The sequence below is a fragment of the Balaenoptera musculus genome, chromosome 13 (assembly GCF_009873245.2).
Source record: "Balaenoptera musculus isolate JJ_BM4_2016_0621 chromosome 13, mBalMus1.pri.v3, whole genome shotgun sequence".
Taxonomy (NCBI): domain Eukaryota; kingdom Metazoa; phylum Chordata; class Mammalia; order Artiodactyla; family Balaenopteridae; genus Balaenoptera; species Balaenoptera musculus.
In genome coordinates this window covers 7330016-7351896 of record NC_045797.1, presented here as the reverse complement: position 1 = coordinate 7351896, position 21881 = coordinate 7330016, and the positions used below count along the sequence as shown (strand labels likewise).

The 21881-nt window shown below is 42.8% G+C and overlaps 1 protein-coding gene across 1 annotated transcript in view; it reads right to left on the bottom strand.

The window, feature by feature from the left end:
• Nucleotides 1-21881, bottom strand: part of AFF3 (AF4/FMR2 family member 3) — a 559977-nt gene that overhangs the window by 97343 nt on the left and 440753 nt on the right. The window contains 1 exon segment of the mRNA XM_036873523.1: nucleotides 2545-2585. Within this exon segment, the coding sequence (XP_036729418.1) occupies nucleotides 2545-2585 (41 nt within the window).

The following is a 21881-nucleotide window of genomic DNA, read 5'->3' as shown; positions in this document are numbered from 1 at the left end:
ATTAGGAAACCAGAAGAGTATGCGTTAATGAATGTATAATAGATCACCACCAGGCTGTAAGTAGCCAGAGATACTGGGGTTAGATCTCTACCTTGGGAAGGGCACAACCTGGAGGGGAATTTTTACTCAATTCCCTCCCCAACCTGAGGTGGTTCTTGGGACAGACAGAATTTTAGGCAAGTCATATGGTGGTTGGACCCAAAGCCACATCCCTCATTTTCTAGAAAAGACTAGTTTATTCAACAGAATAGATAATGTGATAGAAAATGACATCTGTCATGTGTTAAGTTAGCATTCTCTAATTTAAGAAACTAGAAAACATGAATCCAATTAATTCAGTAGGTGTTACAAGTCCTTATTTTGAAGAAGGGTTCTTAATTGTATCGCCCAACAATTACAGAGACTTCTCACTCATGGAAGTACTCATGTGGTCCTGAATTAATGGAAAACATAAAACAGGAAAAGCACAGAGAAGTAGCTTTACACAAATGCATTGCTAGAATAGTAGGCAAAGTCAGCCCATTACTTTGAAAGGCACTGAGTTCCTCCCATTGTGAACAGAAAAACTGTTAGAGTTAGAGGGAAATGCTCAGTTACGTCTGAAGACAGGGAAATTCGTTAGAAGAGCAGTGACAATGGGAACCTCTGTTTTTCTGTTTCTAGGGAATGAACTTTTTTTTCCTCACAGTATCTGCATTAAGTGGTTATATAAGAACAAGGGCTAAGATACTAACTTACTAGTCAATTAATAATTGGGCTTCAGGAGGGGTTTTTGAGAGGAGATCAGAAAATGTCAAAGGTAATAGCGTTGCTCATCATGAAAATCTATGCACATTTTCTACCCAGGACAAAGTCATGTATCTTTTGGGGAGAAGCCTTAGAATATACCAGTCCTAGTTTCTGATGACTTGTCTTTGTACCTACAATCATGTCTTCAAGGGGAGTCCATGTTTTTAAAAATGGTTCTTGATTCATTCTACCAAAGGCTATAAAGATATTTTGTGTCTAGATATGTAGCACTGAAATGTAATTTATATTACATTTACACACACGTTGTGTATAGTACACACACACATTGAAATGTAATTTATATACCATAAAGCTCACCCATTTAAAGCATGCAATTCAATTGTTTTTAGTATATTTACTGGGTTGTGAAGTCTTCACCATAATCTAATTTTACACCATTTTTATCACCCCCAAAAGAAACCTCGTCGCCACTGGCAGAGGCATAATATTGTCAACTGAGGGCTTTCTCTTGCTTCTCAATGCATTTTGTTGAAGGAATCACGGAAGAAGAAAAGTCAAAGGGAAAGAAGAAATATGTAGAGGAAAAGAATTAATGTGTCAGATTTTAAGTGTGTTTTGATCCGGAGTCTCTCTTCTTTCTACCAACAGACTCAGAAGCAGTACAGTTATCAGCTTTTGCGAAAATCCCAGAAGCAACCCCAGAAGATCACGTGGCAGCCACTCTTAGAGTCCACAGGCTTGTGTGGTTGTCATGGGGAAGGCTTTTCAATTGGAATCAAAACACTTGGGCTCAGCCTGCCACCACGGAGAAAACGCTTCTCACCCATGAGCACAGATGATTCGCCTAAGTGACAGGTTTTACCTTGGAGAAGCATTGAACTGAGCTGGTTTACACAGTCAATTATTGCTCATTCCACAGAAAAGAACTGGGAAGGAAGGGAGGGGGGTGGTGGTAGCTAGACAATGCCGAGAGGCCTGCCAGCCCCGCTGAGGCGAACAGCTCCTTCGGCTGTTTCCAGCCCTGTGAGAACCTCACTTGTGGAGAGAAAACAAAGCTTCATCTTTACCTCCTGATGGTTCTTCAAAACACACACACACACACACACACACACACACTTTTTGGCAAATGAGAAATCAAAAACCAACCCAAACCAAGAGATGGTCTGGTCTATTCTAGAAAGTAACTTTATATATCCCCATTCAAATATTTTCCAACAGTCTTATAGGCAAAGGAAGACGTGAAATACAGCTGGAGTACGTTTACTGATTAGCTTTACATATCTCATTCAATAACACAAGTTAGAAAAAACAAGCCAGAGCAAGGAGTAAAAAGTCAGGCATGCAGCACCATGAACTGGGTTCCGTGCATAAAGTAAATTTCGAGAGAGAATCTCATCAGAAGACAGATAGCTCTCGGGGAAATGACGTGGGAAAAAAGTCTGAAGAAAACATCCCAGAATAAATGAAGTACTTATTGTTGGAAAATGAGCTTAGATCTCAACCAGTTCCAAAGTTCAGAATTTACTGCACCATTCAGGACTTTCCCTCCAAGTTTCTTGTCTCCTGTTTCATTGTACAACAAGGGATTCTTCATACTTTCTATGAAATACAACACGGCGATTTTTGCAGTAATAAACTCCACACATGCATGACAAATTGAAGCATGCAAAATGTTTAACATCCCAGTTCACAGATACTTTAGGGACAAAATCCGATTATGAATTATATGCCACAGTAAATAGGGCTCAATGTTTCATAAAGCAATTTATAGTTCATAAAAATGACAAAATGTACCTGTCAGACAGAGCGTGGAGAGCCGTTCTCTGGGCTGCCTGCTGGAAGAAAGGGCAGAGATGTTTATTTAATATTCTGACTTTAAAATTACGTGCTCGATCAATACTTAAAAAGAAACCCTGTGTCACCCACACTTCTGCCAGGTGGCCAAATATGAAACTACTAGTAACACAGTAGAGAATCCTCTCGTGTTAGGAAACGAACATTTCTGAAGAGTTACGGGAAGCCCCCATGGGTCACACCTGCCACCAGGGGGCGAGCTTGAGGAGACTGGACATACTCCACAGGTGAGGTTGGACACGTCTCAGGAGACGTGGTACTGATCGGACCTATGTCATTTTTACTTCCGGAATTCACTTTTACCATTGCTTTATTCTACTTTTCTGTAAGGAAAAGATCTGTTTTGGTTCCTTTGCAGCTTCTTTTCTTATGAAGGTATAATTTTGGACCTGGTGTTCAGATTTATTGATAAAAGCATCACAATTGGATATTGGAACACTGACTGGCTATGTGATGATATTAGGAGATCGTTGCTATGTTTTAGACACAGTAACATAACTGTGGCAATGTTTTTATAGAGAGTCTTTTAGAGATTCATATTGAAATATTTATGAATACAATTACACGATGCTGGGATTTAAAATAATACAATTGGAGGGAAGAGAGGGTAGGTAGGCACATAAATGAAATGAGATGGCCTTGGGTTGATAACTGTTGAAGCTAGGTGACAAGAACACTGGGGGAATAGTACAGTATTCTGGGAATTTTTGTGTGTTTGAAATTTTCCATAATATAAAAATTAAAAGAAAAAAGGAAATAAGAAGGCCTCCCTCAGATTCTCCCAGTTTTGCACTCACTTTCCTTTCATCTGTCTGTCCTATTTTTTTTGTCTGTTTGCCTTATGCCGCCGAGGACTCTGAATCTACGGAAGGCAGAAAAAGACTTCTCTGACTGAGAAGTCATAATTGGGAGGGGATCAAAGCATGGCCTCGAAGAGCAAGGCTTCCTCAGGGTGCATGCAGCAAATAAGGAGTGTCCACAGTCCATCTTCACCTTGGACACGACGTATGTCAAATTTACTGTTTACCAGGGACACCAATGTTTCCCACGCTATTCCTCATCACAAGTGGGTGGCGGACAAAATAGAATCTTCAGATTAGAAAAAAATGACACATCAGAACCATTATCTCTATTACAGAAAAGAAATACACCCTTGGTGATAGTTGCATATCCTTGGATCAGGCAGTCAGACCAACACTTACTGAATTCCTACTACATGAAGATGATTGCTCTGGGGTCTCAGGGGGAAAAAAGCAAAAGCAGAAGTGGTCATTGTCCTGGACAAGCTGAGTCCCCAGGGAGGGAGTCAGAATAGAGATCCAGGGATGACTGGCAGACATTTGCATAACATGCAAATAAAAAGATGAAGGTAGGACAGAGCTAGGAAGGGGCAGACATGAGTGGTGACTAATGGCTGGTGGATCTACAGCCCCTCAAACAGGGTGTGGAGCTGTTAGCAGGTGCTCTGGAAATATCTGCAGAGTAAACATCAACGAATGAATCACTTAGGGGATCCTTCCCACTGAAATGTGGTCAGGCGAGAAGAGGCACCGGTGGTCCTGCACTAGACAGTGGAGAAAGGGCCTGTCCAAGCCCCTGGCAGTGGTTCTCACCTGGGCTACCCTCCCCCCAACCCCAGGAGCGTCTGGAATTGAGTCGGGGTGTTTCTGCATGTCACACTCATGAGGGGATCACTACTGGCATTTAGTGCCTGGCCCCAGGGATGCTAACACTTTTCAAACGTCCGGAAGGTCCCCTTTTCCAATCAGGAACTGTCCCCTTCAAATGACAAGGGTGTCTCTGTGGAGATGCTGCAGCAAAGTAGCAATGAAAGGCAGATCTGAAAGAAAGAACCCAGGGAACATGAGCTCCTGGGCCTGGCACCAGGAATGGAAAATAAATTAGTAAGAGAAACTTAGATAATTCCACAAGAGACGCAACCACAGTGAGTTAGGAAAAAGCATAAAATCTGTTGAACAGGGAATTGAGAGTCTTACATTCTGGGACAGGTTCTGCCTTTCATTTATATTATGGACCTGGAGTCTGGTCCTCGACCCAGGCCTCAGTTTCCAAACTACCCTTTCCTTCCCCAAATGGAGGCTGAGGGAGCCAGTCAAGGTCCAGGCTACTGTGGACAATCCAAGGGACAGGGGTCCCCTCCCTCCTGCCTGGATTCCAGGGAATGACAGCCCAAGTGACCTGGCATTCTAGTGTCACATTATTCGTTCAAGATAGAAAAGAAGAATAACTACAGTGCTTTCTCTTTGCGGGGACACCTGAGGGAGTTGAATGTGGCAGGGGGAAGAGGTGAGAAGCCGAGGAGGGCCTGGACAGCACTCCCTGCCCTCTCCTCTGTCTCCTTTGTCTGCGCTCTCCCGAGGGCCACCCCAGGAGCACGTTCACAAAAAGCACCCAGCAGGTGACAGGCAGCTGTCGTTGTTCCCAGGTTCATCTCCTAAAGCGTTCTCCCTCCCTCAGCAAGATGGCTTTCCATTTTCCGCAGTTATCCTTGAAAAGAACTTCACTCTCTAGTAAATATACAATATGTTTGGCTAAATATACAAAAAGTATTTGGAACTCCCCAAAGGAAAGATGGCACGTATTATCAGCACAGTCTCTTATCATCTCAGCAGGAGGCACTGGAGACAGACTCCTGGAATGACAAAAATCAGGAGATGTGACCAAAAGGTCAACAGGAATCTCTCACATGGCATCTGAATTTTCGCCCAGCCCTGGATGTCAATGTTTTTTAAAGTCTATTGATTCTCTTCTCTCCTGCCTGCAAATACTTCCCGCTGACTTTTCTGATAAGGAAACACAGCGCTTGTTGATGTGCAGTCTATAAGAAGATGATTTAAGAAGCAAAAGCAAAGCAAAACAAATCCAAAACAAGAAACTGAGATGCCCAACCGTCACTAGAATGCCTGCGAATTGATGCATCCCAGGGGGTGGTACCTGCTGAGAATAACTCCATAGGACTGACGTTGGTGAGTCCTCTAACGTAAGCTGAGTTGGAAGCTGGGAACAGGGGCTGCTTTCCTTTAGCAGATGGACATGATGCTGGGACCAAAAGGTCCTTCCGGGCTTAGACATCATGCATCTAGCCAGTCACCAAGCAATGTCTTTCTGTGACCCTCACTCTTCAATCTGCCACACGACTGCCTGCACTACTATTTTTAATGCCTGCTTTTGATTGTTCTATTTAATTTGTTGTTATTCTACATCATTCAAAACTTTACAGAGGAGGACTTATCCATCAAAAAGGAGACGAGAATATATTAAATGTTTTAAATAACTCCTTGAGGAAAAAAAAAAAAAACTTACGGCATTAAAACTGTATGTTATATACCAAAGCAAAGACCACCAACTTTTTCTTACTGGCTCCTCTCTTAAAATAAACTTTGGCTGTTGCACACTATTTTATTTTACTGTTGGAAAATAATAAAATAAATAAACACTGGAATTAAATAGCAGAGAAAAAAATTACTTAGGTGACTCATGATTGAAACCTGAAAAACTACTCATAGAAAACTAGATGAATTGCCCAATTTCCTTCTTTCAAGACTTGTACGTTACAGCAACCATATTTCTCTTTCTAAATCATCTCCTCACGTAACTTTCTTTTTATTCAGTTCTCAGCAAAATAGATTGAGAGCCTTAAGACAATGCGTCACTGATCTTTCCTGAGTTCATTACTCATTCATGAATGACTCTGAAGGGTAAGTCTGTGAGACAAAACAAGTTTTCTGCCAGAAATAATTATTTTCCAGGTTCTCTTTGAGAGATGACATCTTTTCTCTGTCTTTATTACAGCAAGCTGGGTGCTTGGGAACCTAATCAGTAGACTTGCAGGTTTCAACATACGCTAAATGAATTACCAGTCACAATCTGTTATTGAGGGGAAATCAAAGAGGAAATTAAGTGCCCTTACTGTAACTGGGTCGAGCGTAGAACAAGTTCATGGATATTGGAGGGGGAGAAAGCAAAGGGAAGAGGCTAGAATTCAGAGGGGTCTTAGCATAATCCAGTTTCTTTCTTACTTGATAGAAACAGAAACACCACGTTGACAGCTCCATAAAGCCATCTGCTGTACCTATCAAGTGCAGGGGCTGGGCTCTGCTTGGGTGACAGTCAAAACGGACAAAGCGGGCTTCCCTGGTGGCGCAGTGGTTGAGAGTCTGCCTGCCAATGCAGGGGACACGGGTTCGAGCCCTGGTCTGGGAGGATCCCACATGCCGCGGAGCAACTAGGCCCGTGAGCCACAACTACTGAGCCTGCGCGTCTGGAGCCTGTGCTCCGCAACAAGAGAGGCCACGACAGTGAGAGGCCCGCGCACCGCGATGAAGAGTGGCCCCTGCTCGCCACAACTAGAGAAAAGCCCTCGCACAGAAACGAAGACCCAACACAGCCATAAATAAATAAATAAATACTTAAAAAAAAAACAACAAAAAACGGACAAAGCTTTTGCCACATTGTACCTGGAGTTTACACGTGAGCCAGACATGAAAAGTTAAACACACACAAGCATTCTAGATCCTGGATCTAGACAAGGGCTATGACCAAAGAGGACAAGCGCTGTGAACCAGAATGTGAAGGGACCTCATTTGGAATGAGTGCTCAAGGAAGGTTCTCTAAGGAAGGGATAACAAAGCTGCCACAAGGAGGGCAAAGAAGAGCTACTGAATGAGAGAAGTAGGAATGCGGAAGGAAGGAAGGGAAAAGTGTTTGGGAGCAGAGGCCCGAGGCAGGCCTAGATCTTTGGTCAGTGGAGGAACTACAGGAAGGTTGCTCTCGGGGAGGTCAGTGAGCAGTGGGGACAGCGGCAGGTCCCAAGGGCTTTGGAGGTCAAGTTAAGGATTTTGGACATTATCCACAGCAATAAGAAGTCACTGAAAAGTTTACATGAGGGGAAGCTGGGCGAAGGATATATGGCAGAGGTCCCCAACCTTTTTGGCACCAGGGACTGGTTTCATGGAAGACAATTTTGCCAAGGACCGGGGGTGGGGGGGATGGTTCAGGCGGTAATATGAGCAACGGGCAGTGATGGGGAGCGGCAGATGAAGGTGTGCTCGCTTGCCCGCCGCTCACCTCCTGCTGTGCGGCCTGGTTCATAACAGGCCGTGGACCCCTGATATATGGGACCTGCCTGTACATTCTTTGCAACTTCTGGTGACTCTATATAATTAAAAAAAAAAGAGTAGGGAGTGAGGCAATATGACTCACACTTTTCTTTTATTTATTTATTTATTTATTCATTCATTCATTTATTTATTTATGGCTACATTGGGTCTTCCTTGCTGCGCGTGGGCTTTAGCTGCGGCGAGCAGGGGCTACTCTTTATTGCGGTGCAAGGACTTCTCATTGTGGGGGCTTCTCTTGTTGTAGAGCACAGGCTCTAGGTATGCGGGCTTCAGTAGTTGTAGCATGGGGGCTCAGCAGTAGTGGCTCTTGGGCTCTATAGCGCAGGCTCTGCAGCTGTGGTGCACGGGCCCAGCTGCTCCACGGCATGTGGGATCCTCCTGGACCAGGGCTCGAACCCGTGTCCCCTGCATTGGCAGGTGGATTCTTAACCACTGTGCCACCAGCAAAGCCCTGACTTACACTTTTCAAATTCCCTTCTGGCCTTTGTGTGTTGAATGGATTGCGGCAGGAAGGGACAAAGTTGAAGGTCACTTGCAGTGATCCAGGCGAGAGAAGTGCACGGCAGCAGTGGAGATGGAGAAAGTTCGTGCTACATTTTGGAGGTAGGGTTGAAGGAACTGGTGATTGATTGAACGTGGGAAGTGGGGGAGGCGTCAGGAATGAGTCCCAGGTTCCTGGCTTGAGCACCTTGTACAGATCGAGAGCCACTGATGGGCAAGACGGGTGCAGGAGAAGACAAAGGCAGAGTTTAGGTTTGGGTGTGTACAAAACTCTAATTTGAAAAGACACATACACCCCAGTGTTCACAGGTGCATTATTTACAACAGCCGAGACATGGAAACAACCTAAGTGGCCATCAACAGAGGAATGGATAAAGAAGATGTGTTATGTAGATACAATGGAATACTACTCAGCCATAAAAAAGAGAAGAATTTTGCCATTTGCAGCAACATGGATGGACTTGGAGGGCATTAATGCTTAGTGAAGTAAGCCAGACAGAGAAAGACAAATACTGTATGATCTCACTTATATGTGGAATCTAAAAAATACAAGAAACTAGTGAATATAACAAAAAAGAAACAGACTCACAGATATAGAACAAACTAGTGGTTACCAGAGGGGGGGGGCAGGGAGGGGCATTACAGGGGTGGGGAAGTGCGAGGTACAAAGTACTGGGTATAAGATAGGCTCAAGGATTTATTGTATAACATGGGGGGGGAATATAGCCAATATTTTGTAATAACTGTAAGTGGAAAGTAACCTTTAAAAACTGTATTTCCAAAATGCTATGATCTCTCCCTTGCCCCCCAAAAAAGTTTGGGTGTGTGAAGTTCAAGTTGTTTATGGGAAGTCAAGTGCAGATGTTAAACAGATGGTTGGATTTATGAGATTAAAGCTGTTAAATGACAATTAAGTACACAACATCCATGTGTTTTTTTGGTTTTGTTTTTGTGTTTTTTTAAAAATCTGGCCACTGATTGGCTTAGTTGGTTCAGGTTCCTGGGCACAGAGCCCAGGTTTTTTTTTTTTTTTTTAATAAGTTTTATTTTTATTTATTTATTTATGGCTGTGTTGGGTCTTCGTTTCTGTGTGAGGGCTTCCTCTAATTGCGGCAAGCGAGGGCCACTCTTCATCGCGGTGCGCGGGCCTCTCACTATCGCGGCCTCTCTCGTTGCGGAGCACAGGCTCCAGTCGCGCAGGCTCAGTAGTTGTGGCTCACGGGCCCAGTCGCTCCGCGGCATGTGGGATCTTCCCAGACCAGGGCTCGAACCCGTGTCCCCTGCATTGGCAGGCAGATTCTCAACCACTGCGCCACCAGGGAAGCCCCCATCCATATGTTTTTGACAAACGACAGTCATAAGAAGAAGATAGATGGCTTGATTTTCTGGATCTACATTTTGCTATTGTTCTAAGAGAAGAAGATCCAGGGTACAGCTGGTTAGAACACACCTTTGTTTCTGCACTCCATGTGGGACTGACCTCCATCTCTGCTACACACAGTATCAGGTTTATGACACTGACAGTCAAGGAGGTATCACTGCAGCAGTGATTGTAATCACATTGCTTCACCTGTGTTAGGACACTGTCTCCACATTTAATTACCTGAATAAATACTATCACAGCTAATCTTACTTCATTTGTGTTTTGCTGTTATTGGAAGAAGCCTGTGAAATTTATATGGACACGCCTGTCTTTCTAGGAATTCTGGCTGGTAAGGCCTTACTTTTTTCTTGTCATTCTTCTTCAAGTTAAGACTTGTTATTTATTAACTTATTTCCCTGTTTAATTTCCTTCTACCTCTATTAGCATATTTTATGTTTCGTTAACTTTTATGCTGTTGTTTTTCATTTTGGTCCCAGTTGATGAGTGTCTTAACTTTTTATGTTGTGAGCTTCCATTTGGTGCTTTACAACCCATTTAGCAACATTTGTAAGACAAAGGAAAGAGTCTATTTCTGGTCTTTTTTTTTTTTTTTTCTCAATCATGAGTACTTTGCGTTTTCGGATTCCTAGAAATGCTGTCTAGGAAGCATTTTGTTCAGTGGACTTTGACCTTATCCAGTACTCTACAGGGGTCAGGCAGAGTCAGGGAGGACAATATAATTTATCATCCAAATAAGAACAGTTCTGAGAGTGAAAGGGGGTGCTAACCAGGTGGGAGTCAGGGACAAGGGGAGAAAACCCTGCTTTTTTAGGGCACAATGTATGGTCATTCTAATAAAGATGACTCTACAAGTATAAACAAGATCAGGATGAGAGGACAGAAATTCAGGGGCTGAGGAACCTGCCAATAATGAAAGCAAACAGCTGAACAGGGGTCAGCTGTGGACAAATCACCGCGACTCTTGGTGTCTCCTTATTTTTTTAATTTTTTAAATTTTATTTACTTTTTTAAAATAAATGTTTTAGTTTTTTTCTTTAAACATACTTTTCCAGTATTTTTCTTTATTAAAAAAAATTCATTTATTTATTTATTTTTGCTGTGTCGGGTCTTCGTTTCTGTGCGAGGGCTTTCTCTAGCTGTGGCAAGCGGGGGCCACTCTTCATCGCGGTGCGCGGGCCTCTCACTATCGCGGCCTCTCTTGTTGCGGAGCACAAGCTCCAGACGCGCAGGCTCAGTAGTTGTGGCTCACGGGCCTAGCTGCTCCGTGGCATGTGGGATCTTCCCAGACCAGGGCTCGAACCCGTGTCCCCTGCATTGGCAGGCAGATTCTTAACCACTGCGCCACCAGGGAAGCCCTTGGTGTCCCTTTAAATCAAGCCAGCGCTTCTCCTGTTCTCTCTCCAGTTCGTCCTCTTTCTCTTTAGAGTCTGCCTACAACCCAAGGTCCTTTTCATGAAGCTTGCCTCGACCACTCAAGCTCTTGCTGACCCTCTGCTCTCAGAGCTCCTGGTCTAGAACATGGCTTAGCGCTGGGTTCTATTCTTTCCTGGGGAGCTTGCCATCTGCTTCACGGAAATTTTAGTCTTGGCTGAAAATTCAAGTTTCTTGAAGATCACTGAAGGCAGAGATCCCAGCTCATCCTCCTTCCACCGGAAAGAGCTTCCTGCTGACGGACAGCACCTGCCGTGTGATGCGCCAGTAGGATGTGAGTAGGTAACTTCCGGTGATAACAAATGTTACTATCTGCCATGGCTCCAATTTCAGAGCTTTGTTGAAATACATTTTTTCCCCCTTAGCTGTATATTCTTTCTCTATTTTACTATCTTGAAAAACTAGGGTACACATTTCTCTTTAGAGAAATTTTGACTGGTTGTTTTATTTTAACTGTGTGGCTTAGATTTGCATATGTCTACCAGAAATTTGATAAAGACAATAACAGACATTTATTAGTACCTAGTATATCCTATGGGAAGCGCATTAAGGTCAATGACACCAGATGGTTTGCTGGATAACATTATCTCATAATTCGGATTCCGGTTCCAATTGACTGATTTGGGGGCATTATTTGAGGTTGGGGGCTGACCAAATTTGGCAACTCAAATCTTCTGAGAGGGATTATTAAGGGAGGCACTCTTGTCTTCACTGGGCATTTCCAGGACATTTTATTCTAGAGATAACACTATGAATAATTGGTGACATCTACCATGTGGCCCCTTCTGCTTCCAGGCCCTGGAGGCTTTTGCCATCAAAACAGAAAACTTGGGGGCAGCTGCTATGAGCTAGGAGAAAGAAGGGAAGGTGTGGGGATGGTGTGAGTACATGCCCCGGGGGCTGTCCCTCACCCACAGTGACTGATGTCAGAGTCCTCCCAGCAGGCGGGGGCCCCACTGAGGGTCTGGATGGTATGAGGCACCCTGAGTGACGGGCCATACTGACTGCCATGAGGGCAACACGATGGGTCAGAGGATCCCCGTGGATTCCTGGAGGCTGTCTGTGCACCAGGGGTGGCTGGCGTGGAGGTGGTCAGAGGTCAGTCTGAAGTGGGCGGGTGGTGGCAGGAAGATCCATGGCCGTGCATGAGGCTATTAGTGTGGGTGCTGGGAGGGAGAAGTGAGCTGGGTGACATTCAGCCCCAGGCCAGGTCCTGGGGAGCAACTTGTGCTTCAAGAGCTGTGGCATCACTGTCCCATGGCAAGTAGCTTCTTCTACCTGGTCATCTGGATATTTACCCCATAAAGGACTGGACTTAGGGAGGCTAGATACCAGCTCCTTGAGAATAGGGAAGTGGGTACCAGTTACATGACGGAACAATGTTTGGTACAAGGTCTAACCAATAGCACAAGGCACATAAATGCTTGACGAATATAATGTCACTAGGTGACCAAGCCATAAATGGTGCCCTTCCTGAATCCCTGAGGGATGATGGATTAGCTTTTATCTCATTCATTCATTCAATTTGGTCTCATTCCACAAACGATTTGTGTCAGAGGGTGGGACAACCGGGCTTTAGTCTTTAACAGATTCTAAAGTTTATTCAAGCTTCTGTTAGTACAATTACAATTTTTTTTAAAAGAATATTTTTTTAAAATAAATGAACAAGGCAGTCTTTTGCTTTTAAACAGGCATCACCCTTCAATTGCCAATTACCCTTTTAGATAAGAGGATCTGACAAATCTTTGCTGAACTATTATTTTGTTAAAAATCAAAATGGCACTCTCTATGTACTGGCTTCCTTCTAAGAAATTCACCTTTTTCCTTGTGGCATTTTTCAGTAAAAGCTTCTATCGAGGTACTATATAAGGAACTATTTTACTCTATGTGACCCCTGCTGGGCAGGTGGTAAATTACTAATCTTTCTTCTCCTCTCTCTGCCTCCTTCCCCCCTCCTTACTCTCTCCCCTAAATTGCCAGCTCACCATCCTCACTTCCTCCTCCGACTTCTAGCTCTATTCTTCTATCATTAGCTCCTTGCCTTTGCTTAGATAAATCAATTTTCTGGCTTCTTCCTGTACTCCTCTCCTTTTATTACCTATAAGCCTAAAAAAAGTTCCAGCAATGTAAATAAAGAACATTTCTGGGGAGAAGGGGAAGAGGAGGGAGGGAGGGGGGAAGATGTTAAAATGTACAGTTTAATGGTTTTACACTAATATCTATTTATTGTAATATAAAATACTTTCTTTTTTAAATTGAAGTATAGGTGATTTACAACATTGTGTTAGTTTCAGGCGTACAGCAAAGTGATTCAGCCGTATATGTATATATAAACATATACACACATATGTATATATATTTTTTTCAGATTCCTTTTCATTATAGGTTATTACAAGATATTGAATATAGTTCCCTGTGCTATACAGTATATCCTTGTTGTTCATCTATTTAATTTTATTTTTTTAAATTTATTTATTTTATTTTTGGCTGCGTTGGGTCTTCGTTGCTGCGTGCGGGCTTTCTCTAGTTGCAGCGAGCGGGGGCTCCTCTTCGTTGTGGTGCGTGGGCTTCTCACTGCAGTGGCTTCTCGTTGCGGAGCACAGGCTCTAGGCACGCGGGCTTCACTAGTTGTGGCACGTGGGCTCTAGAGTGCAGGCTCAGTAGTTGTGGCACGTGGGCTTAGTTGCTCCGTGGCATGTGGGATCTTCCTGGACCAGGGCTCGAACCTGTGTCCCCTGCATTGGCAGGCGGATTCTTAACCACTGTGCCACCAGGGAAGCCCATCTATTTTACACATAGTGGCGAGTATCTGTTAATCCCATACTACTAATTTCTCTTTCCCCCCTTACTCTTTGGTAACCACAGGATTGTTTCCTATGTTTGTGAGTCTGTTTCTGTTTTGTAAATAACTCATTTGTATTATTTTTTAGATTCCACATATAAATGATATCATATAATATTTGTCTTTGTCTGATTTACTTCACTCAGTATGATAATCTCTAGGTCCATTCATGTTGCTGCAAATGGCGTTATTTCAGTATTTTTTATGTCTGAGTAGTATTCCATTGTATTTATGTACCACATCGTCTTTATCCATTCATCTACTGATGGACACTTAGGTTGCTTCCATGTCTTGGCTGTTGTAAATAGTGCTGCTATGAACATTGGGGAGAATATATCTTTTCGAATTAAGAGTTTTCACCTTTTCCAGATATATGTTCAGGAGTGGGATTGCTGGATATATGGTAACTCTATTTTTAGTTTTTTAAGGAACCTCCATATTGTTCTCCATAGTGGTTACACCAATGTACATTCCCACCAACAGTGTAGGATGGTTCCCTTTTCTCCACACCCTCTTCAGCATTTATTATTTGTAGATTTTTTAACGATGGTCATTCTGACCAGGGTAAGGTGAGCTGATACCTCATTGTAGTTTTGACTTTCATTTCTCTAATAATGAGCGACGATGAGCATCTTTTCATGGGCCTCTTGGCCATCTGTATGTGTTCTTTGGAGAAATGTCTATTTAGATCTTCTGCCCATGTTTTGATTGGGTGGTTTGTTTTTAAAATATTTTCTATTAATCTACTTTAGCATTTTTGTCTACTGACATTAAGATATTGGAACAGAGGTTTAGTGAAGTTGGCTTGCTCATGGTCAGAGTCGGTAAGTAAGCAACCAGGCCAGTGAAGTACCACAGAGCACCCCGGTCCTGCCTCTGCCGGGTTGTGGACTATTCAGGGCAGAGACTGAAGGGAAGGGGACCAGATACATTTTGGATTCTGCCAATGCCAGCCAAGACGACTGATGGGATACTGAGCAGATGTAAACAGACACGGGGGCAAGCTTCCTCTGGGTATGCTAATGCAGAAGCAGCAAGGAGTCGTCTCTTAGATGTCTGCAAAGAAGACAGGACGGCTTTAGGTTTTTGAGACTAATCTTGATTCCTCAAGCGGTTTATAGGCAGAAGCATATGGGTCATTTAGAGCTTGCCCGAAACTCCCGGGGAAGAATTCTTTTTACCTCCAGGGCTCACTATGACGGGACTACACATGTAAAGGAAGTGCCTGCCTGAGTCAGGTCTGGTGCTGTTGGATGAAGGTGAAAGATCCAAGCTCGGCTGTCAACTCTCAGATCTGTGAGAATGGCAGCAGCTTTTGGATTCTGGGACAGAGCGCTGGCAAGGCAGTAACACCTTCCATGTGAATGAGTCCGTGTGTGTGCGTGCGCGCCCGTGCGTGTGTGTGCGTGCACGTGCTTGTCAACTTCACGTTGAAAGCAAGCAAGAAGAACCAACTAATGATAGCTGAGCTGCCTGGAGACACGCTACAGGTAGTGCATGGATTGCAATTCCTGGTTCTTGGGAATGGGAGGCTAAAGTTGGAGCGTGCAGGGTGATGCAATCCAGGCCCCGCAGCTTCTACGTGGCTGCCTGGCTTTCTGGCCTGCTCCTCAGGGCTTTGGTCAGCCATACACTCCTGCAACTCTTCTCACAGTGCTATTTCAGTACAGGCCAGACTCTGAGCACAGCCAAGATGATGATGGCCCAGTAATAACTCTCATCTTTGGCAGAGCAGGTGGACACGGGGATTGCTCACTCCCCACTTTGGTGGGTTTGCCGAATGCCTTTTGGAGCTTTTAACAGAATCCTTACTTTACCTTCATACGATGCTTTGGTGGAGTCCCATTTACTTTTTCTTTCTTTCTTTTTTTTTTTAATTCCAGCAGTTTATTAGGTTAGCGGTTGGTTTAATTCAGCAGCTAAATAGATGTTATCCAGAGACCCGCTTTGTTCTGTGTTTACATTGTCAACGTCACTGCCTCAGTAGGTGGTTGGTTCTTACTAATGCAACCACAGCCCAGGTTGTGGAATACAAATGTTACTTTGTTTTTGCTTAAAGACAAGATGCAAGTAACATAACTATTTTGATAGTTTTGTTAAAATAATGCAACCTGTGCATGAAGAACCAAAATCTAAGTCTGGCTTTCTGTTTTCGCAAAACATCTCTTTTAGTCAGACAAAGTAGCAATATTTGAAGGTAAAAATAGGTTTGTCATGGTTAGGTAAGAGTCTCATAATTGCACTTTGCAAACCAATTATATAACATAAGAGAAAAGCTGAAGCAATACTGATTGTTTTATTATTGGTATTAGGATTTTCACCTCTCAAGTGACCACTGCTTGATGGTTTATACCTGAAAATGTTTTCACATATAACATGTAATCACACCCTCTTCCTTCAACTGCCTTGGACTTCTAAGAATGAAGTCCAGGTAGAAAGGAGAGGTACCCAGAAACATATTGCTGAATCAGATCTCCACAGAGAGAGATTCTGGCTAACCCACACTCTAGCACTTTTCTATGTGAAGAGGACCATGTCTGGTGACATTTCAGAAACCGTCTGGTCTACTTCTTTGTTTTTTTTTCTTCTTGGCTGCACTGCGTGGCATGCAAGATCTTAGTTCTGTGACCAGGGATCGAACCCATGCCCCTTGTGGTGGAAGCGCGGAGTCTTAACCACTGGACCACCAGGAAAGTCCCTGGTCTGCTTCTTGTTTCACTCGGCACAACTTGCTGGCTAAAGATCTGGTCAGCATGGAACTGCAAGTGCCCAGGGGCACTGAATTCCTGCAAATGATTTTGCTCCAGTAGAAACAAGAGGTTAAGATAGTCTCCTGAGAAAATCTGTGCTTCTGAGATAACCGGCCCCACTTGGAGAAGATTTGGAAAAACACAAACACAAACAAAACTTTCCGAGTGCATATCTGGACCAGACACCTGAATGACTGCAGGTAAATCCTTTCCTATATGAAAGCCCCCAAGCCTGGATATGAGTGATAGCACAGACTCCAAGGAGCATCCAGTCTTGAATGGTTACAATTCTGCAAAAGCTATTGAAGAAAAAACCCCCATAAAAGTCACAGGACAAAGGGCTATTCCTCTGAGTTAAATAGCAGTGTCCTCCGGAGGGAGATTTCCACTTCCTCTGCCAACCAGCAACCCGGCTGGCAGTTGTATTTGAGAAGAGCATGCCTATCCAATAATGGTACATGGCCCTTCTTCTGTTTTCTGAATGGAGTCTATTTTGGTGGTACTGATATGCACCGTTAAAAAAGCTTGGCTTAGTTTCCAGAATGTAGCTTCCTCTGAATTCTTCAACTTAACAAAGCCATGATTCTCCGTTTTTGTGTTAATTGCATGTTTGCCCAAATTTAGTGGATCATCTCTTAATTTTTATATAATATTGTCATTTTCCAGATATCCACTGAGGGTCCTCAGATTGAAATTAGTCACATCCTATGATCCAAGCTGGGTGGACACAACTAAACCTCCATCAATCTCAGGTCCCCAGAGGAGGTCTGAGAAAAAAAGTGAGGAGATGTGGTTGTGAGCCGTTGTATATCTGTGCTCTGTGACATTTAGGTTTGCTGACCATTTCAATTTTGGAAATGACAGTTGATTAACATAAAAAAAGACAACTACTTTTTTGTGTATCTCCACGAATGCTTGTGCTTCTCACAAATGTTTATAAAGAGTGGCATGATGTAATAAAACTGGCCTTCTTAAAAGAGTTTTGCATTTGCCTCTGGTGACAGTAAAATTTTATTTATAAAATATTACTTAAGTAAGCTTTAGGGCTGTTAAACAAACAAATAAACAAAGAGACAAAAACCTCCTGTTGAACATTCGTGTTTCACTGACTGTGCCTGAAGGTTTGAATTATGATTACTTCACATACAGATGACAAAGATCTGATAGTTTTCAATGAGCGTTACTGTGCTGTTTCCATATTAGAAAGAAACCAACTTGTCAGTATAATTAAACTGGATAGGTAGCTTAGGTTCAACATTAATGCAGGACTAAAAATTAAAAAAAACATAAACTACTCTTTTTTTTTCTATTTTTGCTGTTAGGTTTAATATATGTAATATATACTTTTTTGTATAGTCATTGAGAACAGGGCATTTCCCAGCATTTAAAAAGTTCTTTAGATTTTTGAGGTTAAATTATCATAATGAATATTACGAATGTGTAATTCATCAAGACCAACAAAGCCAGCGTCTTGCACAATATTTTACATTTAGTAGGCACACAAGATTCTGCTCAGAATGACTCCTTTGGAAAAATGTTTTAGCTCTTGTTGGCTACAAATCCCATCTACGATATAGTTCATTTCTAATGTAGGAGAAACTTGATTTTGGAGCTCACCCCTCAAACCTGGTCCTGATTACTGCTTCAACTCCTGTTTATATAATTCTACACAATTTTGGCAGGATTCAAGAGCACATACCAGGGTGTTGGCTTTTATGAATCTCCTGGGATGTGAATGTCAAGCTGACTGGATGAACTCTGGCCACAAATCCCAGACAAGCACAATGACTCTATTTATTCAGACTTGGCCGCCTGAATGCAGATTGACTCTGTGGGTAATAAATTTTCACAGGCCAAGAACTTCAGCATCAACCAAGCTGATTCCGAGAAGAAAAATACACCCAGGGAAGTGGAGCTGGGCTGCAAAAATCTCCTATATTTTTATTTCACATCTGCATATCATTCAGCTAATACATCTGGTGACGGATGGACACGCACTGCTGATGGCTTCAGAGGTTCTTCTGAAAAGCTCTGCTTTCTGTTATGCAATTGTCATATTCAAAAGGAACAAGGAAAAAAATGAACAGCGGCCATTACAATTGGCAATCTGCTTTTAATATTACACCCAGAGCTGATGTTACTTATGCAGTGACCTCTACGGTCAACAGCAGAAAACTGAGATGGGAATGTTCCTTGTGCTTCTTAAGAAACCAACGTTAACAAAAGGCAGTTAAGAACTGCAATTCAGTGCTCAGAGCAATCTCACCACCTATAATCCTGACACCTTGATGAGCGAAGCTTTAGAGTCACTCTGAGAGGACCCAGATTCTTTTTGAGAGACATGATTAGTACTCCATGCATTAAGAATAAGAAAAGAAGTGGCTCTTTAACTTGCAGATTTATGCTAATTACCTGGATATCTATTAAATGAATTGTGTGCTCTCCAAATATTGATTGGGGATTAAAAGGTAACTTTTCTTCATTGTGAGGAGTAAATGATGCCAGTAGGAAAATTTCCCTCTACAGATTATATCCCATGATCACTGCCTGTAAAATTAAAACTGTCAGTTTAAGTGGATAAACCATGCTCATTTAAAGAGAAAAATGTAGTTATATAATTAAAATGAAAAGACTGCCTAACATGTGTGGATAATGTAATTACTGGAAGCTGCAGGCACATACACAGACATTCAGTTTGGATCCCTGCTCCTTACTTCCCGGTGCTTATGTATCTGTCATCTCTGCAAGACTGTGTGCAGTTGACACGATCTTAGCTGCTCCTTGTTGAGTGTCTTATTCACGTGGCCCTGTCCTCATGCCTTAGCTGTAATCATTTCATCTAGATATTTGCTGTGTCCAACCTCCCAAGCTTACCCTCCTCACTTGAGAGGCAGAACTCATTTTTTTTTTTAATAACCTGAAATCTGCCTTTTATTTATTTATTTATTTATTTAATTTTTTTTGGCTGTGCCAGGTGGCATGCGGGATCTTAGTACCCCGACCAGGGATCCAACCTGTGCCCCCTGCAGTGGAAGCATGGGGACTTACCACTGGGCCGCCAGGGAAGTCCCAGAACTCTGTTTTTTTTTTTTTCTTTTTTTCACTAAATGGGAAGATAGGCAATATAATTCATTTCTCCCTTCCAAATCCATTTAAAAAATGGCTTGAGTACTTAGTACCTTCAGGAATTATTTTGTCTTAAATCTTCTAACTCCTTCACTTTCTTCCAAAGAAACACCGGCGTCTAGAATTGTCAAAACCAAGAGCCACGGGTTTTAACCGGAGATCAAACAAACTGCCACACATATCTTGTGTCCTTCCTTCATTTACTCAGACACAAAATCTGATTCTCAAATCATTTGTTCTGTTTCTAGTTTGAACCTCATCAAGTATGAAAATTATAGGAGCAAACATGAGAATACGACTCCATTTCCATTAAACCTCCACATTTTCTAAACCTAGTCACAATCCTAGCTCTAGAGGTGACAGTCAAAATGCTACAGTTTTTGAAAGGGAAGGATGTGAAGAAATGCACTCTCTTGGTTTTGGAAGCTTCTGTTTGAGATTACTTCTGGAAAGTTATAACCTCAATATGGCTTGGCATGAAGCATATTTAAGTAGTGACTATTGACATTTCTACAGAGATTGGATAAATGCTTTTCTCCTAAATAGGTAGGTGATTTGTGTATTTATCTAAAGACAATTTTTGTCCTTGGGTCTATGTTTTTTTCTTCTTTGTCAACACTTTTGATCTTTGGATAGGACTAATTTGAAAAAAAATCACAGTGTTTAATAAAAAAAAAAAAAAAAAAAAAGGGAGACCCAAAGTCATCTTTGATACTGGACAACAGACAGCAGGAAATACTCTCAATTCAACAACATTATGCATCATTCATGCATCCATTCAGCAAGTATCCAGCACCTCTGCTGTGCCAGATACAGTTCCTGCCCTCAGGAAATTTCCAGTCTGGTTGGTTGAGATACTTAAAAAAGTAAACGCGGGGCTTCCCTGGTGGCGCAGTGGTTGAGAGTCTGCCTGCCAGTGCAGGGGACACGGGTTCGAGCCCTGGTCTGGGAGGATCCCACATGCCACGGAGCGGCTGGGCCCGTGGGCCACAATTACTGAGCACGCGCGTCTGGAGCCTGTGCTCCGCAACAAGAGAGGCCGCGATAGTGAGGGGCCCACGCACCGTGATGAAGAGTGGCCCCCGCTTGCCACAACTAGAGAAAGCCCTTGCACAGAAACGAAGACAAAACACAGCCATAAATAAATAAATTAAAAAAGTAAACGTACTACACAACTAAAATTATGATGAGACCTAAGAAGAAAGGTTAGGTTATTGTGACACGGACTAACCGGGGGTCCAAGTTAGATAACTGGAGACTCCCTGATGAAGTGAAATTTATGCTGCACCTCCAAGATGAGTAGGTATTAATGGGGCAAAAATCAGGGGAGAGAGGCCTATGGAGGCCCTGAGGCAGCTGAGTTTGGCTTGTTGGAGGAGCTGAAAGAAGACCCATGGGGTGGAAGTACCATGAACCATGTCAGTGTGAAGTGAAGGGGAAGCCTTGAGTGAAGCCAGCTGTGTAGGGTACTGTCGGCCACACTACAGGCTCTGGATTGTACCCCAAGTGAAATGGGAACCCATTTAAGATTTTAGACCAAGGAATGACTTGATCTGATTTTGATGCTCTGACTTGATCTTTTTCAAAAGATCCCTGTGAGGAAGTTGTATTATAGAGGGGGGAGAAGAGAAATATGTTGATTTCTACTGGACTGGTTTAGACTAGCCAGGATGGAAAGAGGTGGATAGACTAATATTTGTGAATTTATAGGGCTTAGAGATAAAATTAACATTTGAGTGAGGAATAGGGAGTCGTCAAGGATAAGCCCGATGTTTCTAGACTTAAACAACTGGGCGCCTGGCAGTTCTAGGTTTAGAAATGGTAACAGTCACAAGAGGAACATATTTGTGTGTGGATAGGTAGAGGGGTGGCAAGGACCAGAACTCCAGTTTGGCACAAATTGGATTTGAAATGCTTGTGAGACATCCAAGTGGAAAAGTCAAACAGGTCTGTGGTTAAGAAGAGAGTTCTGAGCTGAGGATATAATTTTAGAAATTGTAAGTATATAGAAATTGAAGGTCATGGGAATTGATGAGATCATCCAGAGAGAGACAGAGAGACAGAGAGGACGTGGAGAAGAAAAATCAGAAATGCGAAAAGAT